The 2606-nt window shown below is 43.2% G+C and overlaps 1 protein-coding gene across 1 annotated transcript in view; it reads left to right on the top strand.

Annotated features, from left to right (window-relative positions):
- ENTPD7 (ectonucleoside triphosphate diphosphohydrolase 7) overlaps positions 1-2606 on the top strand; it is a 52533-nt gene that overhangs the window by 29173 nt on the left and 20754 nt on the right. Inside the window, exon 8 of the mRNA XM_011977380.1 lies at positions 975-1108. Coding sequence (XP_011832770.1) covers positions 975-1108 — 134 coding nt within the window. The remainder of the gene's footprint in view (positions 1-974; positions 1109-2606) is intronic.

Raw genomic sequence — 2606 nt, forward strand, 5'->3', positions numbered from 1 at the left:
TTTTTTTTTTGAGACAGAGTCTTGCTCTATCGCCTAGGCTGGAGTGCAGTGGCGTGATCTTGGCTCACTACAACCTCTGCCTGTCGGGTTCAAGAGATTCTTCTGCCTCAGCTTCCCGAGTAGTTGGGATTACAGGCGTGTGGCACCATGCCCAGCTAATTTTTGTATTTTTAGTAGAGAAGATTTCACCATGTTGGTCAGGCTGGTCTTGAACTCCTAACCTTGTGATCTGCCCTTCTTGGCCTCCCTTCATAATTTTTAAATAATAAAACCAATAATATTGTTAACAAATAAGACTACTGGGATGTAGCTTAAGATATTTGCTTCTTTTGTGCTTAGGCTATATCCCACTAGGGATACGTAGTCAAAAATGTCATGTTAAGTAATTTGCAAGAATTATTCTTTGTGCAATATACAGTTGATTCAGTTGGTATACTTGTTTGCTTTCTATTTTTTATTTTGAGACAGGTTCTCTGTCACTGAGGCTAGAGTTCAGTGGCACAATAATAGCTTACTGCAGCCTCAAACTCTTGGGCACAAATGATCCTCTGGCCTCAGCTCCTGAGTAGCTGGGACTACAGGTGTGCATCACCATGCCCAGCTAATTAAAAAAACAAACAAACAAACTTTTTTTATGGGAGTGTCTCACTATGTTGCCCAGGCTGGTCTTGAAGTTCTGGGCTCACGTAATCCTCCCACCTTGGCCTCCCAAAGTGCTGGGATTACGGGCGTGAGCCACCGCACCCACCCGTGGCTAATTTTTTGTATTTTTTGTAGGGGGAGTGTCTCACTATGTTGCCCAGGCTGGTCTTGAAGTTCTGGGCTCATGTAATCCTCCCACCTTGGCCTCCCAAAGTGCTGGGATTACGGGTGTGAGCCGTGGTTTCAAATTTTTAAGGGATTGCTGTTTTGGGGGTTCGACTTAATTTTGTTTTTTAATTACTAGAGCCTTTTTGTTCTCTTATTTATTTCAGAATCAGATGCTGAGGCTACCCAGGAATTGGCAGCAGGACGGAGAAGGACAGTAGGGATACTGGATATGGGAGGAGCCTCTCTCCAAATTGCTTATGAAGTTCCTACCTCAACCTCTGTCCTTCCTGCAAAGCAGGTACTTTAGCTTTTAGGGAAATTTAGCTGCTAGGAATGCTAATATTTGATAAGGAAGGACACTGTCTTTGGACTTAGACCAACCTGCCTGGCTCTAAATATTTGTTCAGATACTTGCTAGCCTGCGTTATCTTGAATAGGTTACCTCTCTGAGCCTCAGCTTCCTCCTGTGTGAAAAAGGGATAATAATAGTATCTACCTCATAAAGTTGTGAGGATGAAATAATACCATGTTTGTAAAGCATTTAGCAAACTGCCCAGCATATGATAAGTGTTCGATACATTTTAACAATTATAACTATACTAGGTGTCTCCTGCCATTGCCTGAGGATAAACATGATAATGCATTTACATTGTGGAGCACAATGTTTGATACATATCCATTGTTCAATAAATGTTATTCCCTTTCCCCTTACTGATGATTCCACTCTGGGACTTCTAATAATCCTTACCCCACTAGAATGTAAAGAATGTATTTTGAGATTCAGAGGTTCTAAGATGGCCGAATAGGAACAGCTCCAGCCTACAGCTCCCAGTGTGAGCGACGCAGAAGACAGGTGATTTCTGCATTTCCAGCTGAGCTTTGAAGAGAGTAGTGCTTCTCCCAGCATGGAGTTTGAGATCTGAGAATGGACAGACTGCCTCCTCAAGTGGGTCCCTGACCACTGAGTAGCCTAACTGGGAGGCACCTCCCAGTAGGATCTGACTGACACCTCACACGGCAGGGTGCCCCTCTGAAACGAACCTTCTAGAGGAACCATCAGGCAGCAACACTTGCTGTTCTGCAATATTCCCTGTTCTGCAGCCTCCGCTGGTGATACCCAGGAAAAAAGGGTCTGGAGTGAACCTCCAGCAAACTCCAACAGACCTGCAGCTGAGGGTCCTGACTGTTAGAGGGAAAAACAGAAAGGATATCCACACCAAAACCCCATCTGTATGTCACCATCATCAAAGACCAAAGGTTAATAAAACCACAAAAACCAGAGCAGAAAACCTGAAAATTCTAAAAATCAGAGCACCTCTTCTCCTCCAAAGGAATGCAGCTCCTCGCCAGCAATGGAACAAAGCTGGACGGAGAATGACTTTGACGAGTTCAGAGAAGAAGGCTTCAAACGATCAAACTTCTCCAAGCTAAAGGAGGATGTTCAAACCCATTGCAAAGAAGCTAAGAACCTTGAAAAAAGATTAGATGAATGGCTAACTAGAATAGCCAGTGTAGAGAAGACCTTAAATGACCTGATAGAGCTGAAAAACATGGCACGAGAACTACGTGATGCATGCACAAGCTTCAGTAGCCAATTCAATCAACTGGAAAAAAGGGTATCAGTGATTGAAGATCAAATGAATGAAATGAAGTGAGAGAGAAGTTTGGAGAAAAAAGAGTAAAAAGAAATGAACAAAGCCTACAAGAAATATGGGACTATGTGAAAAGACCAAATCTACATCAGATTGGTGTACCTGAAAGTGATGGGGAGAATGGAACCAAGTTGGAAAACACTC

Source organism: Mandrillus leucophaeus, unplaced genomic scaffold (genome assembly GCF_000951045.1).
Source record: "Mandrillus leucophaeus isolate KB7577 unplaced genomic scaffold, Mleu.le_1.0 Scaffold18, whole genome shotgun sequence".
NCBI classification, from domain to species: Eukaryota; Metazoa; Chordata; class Mammalia; order Primates; family Cercopithecidae; genus Mandrillus; species Mandrillus leucophaeus.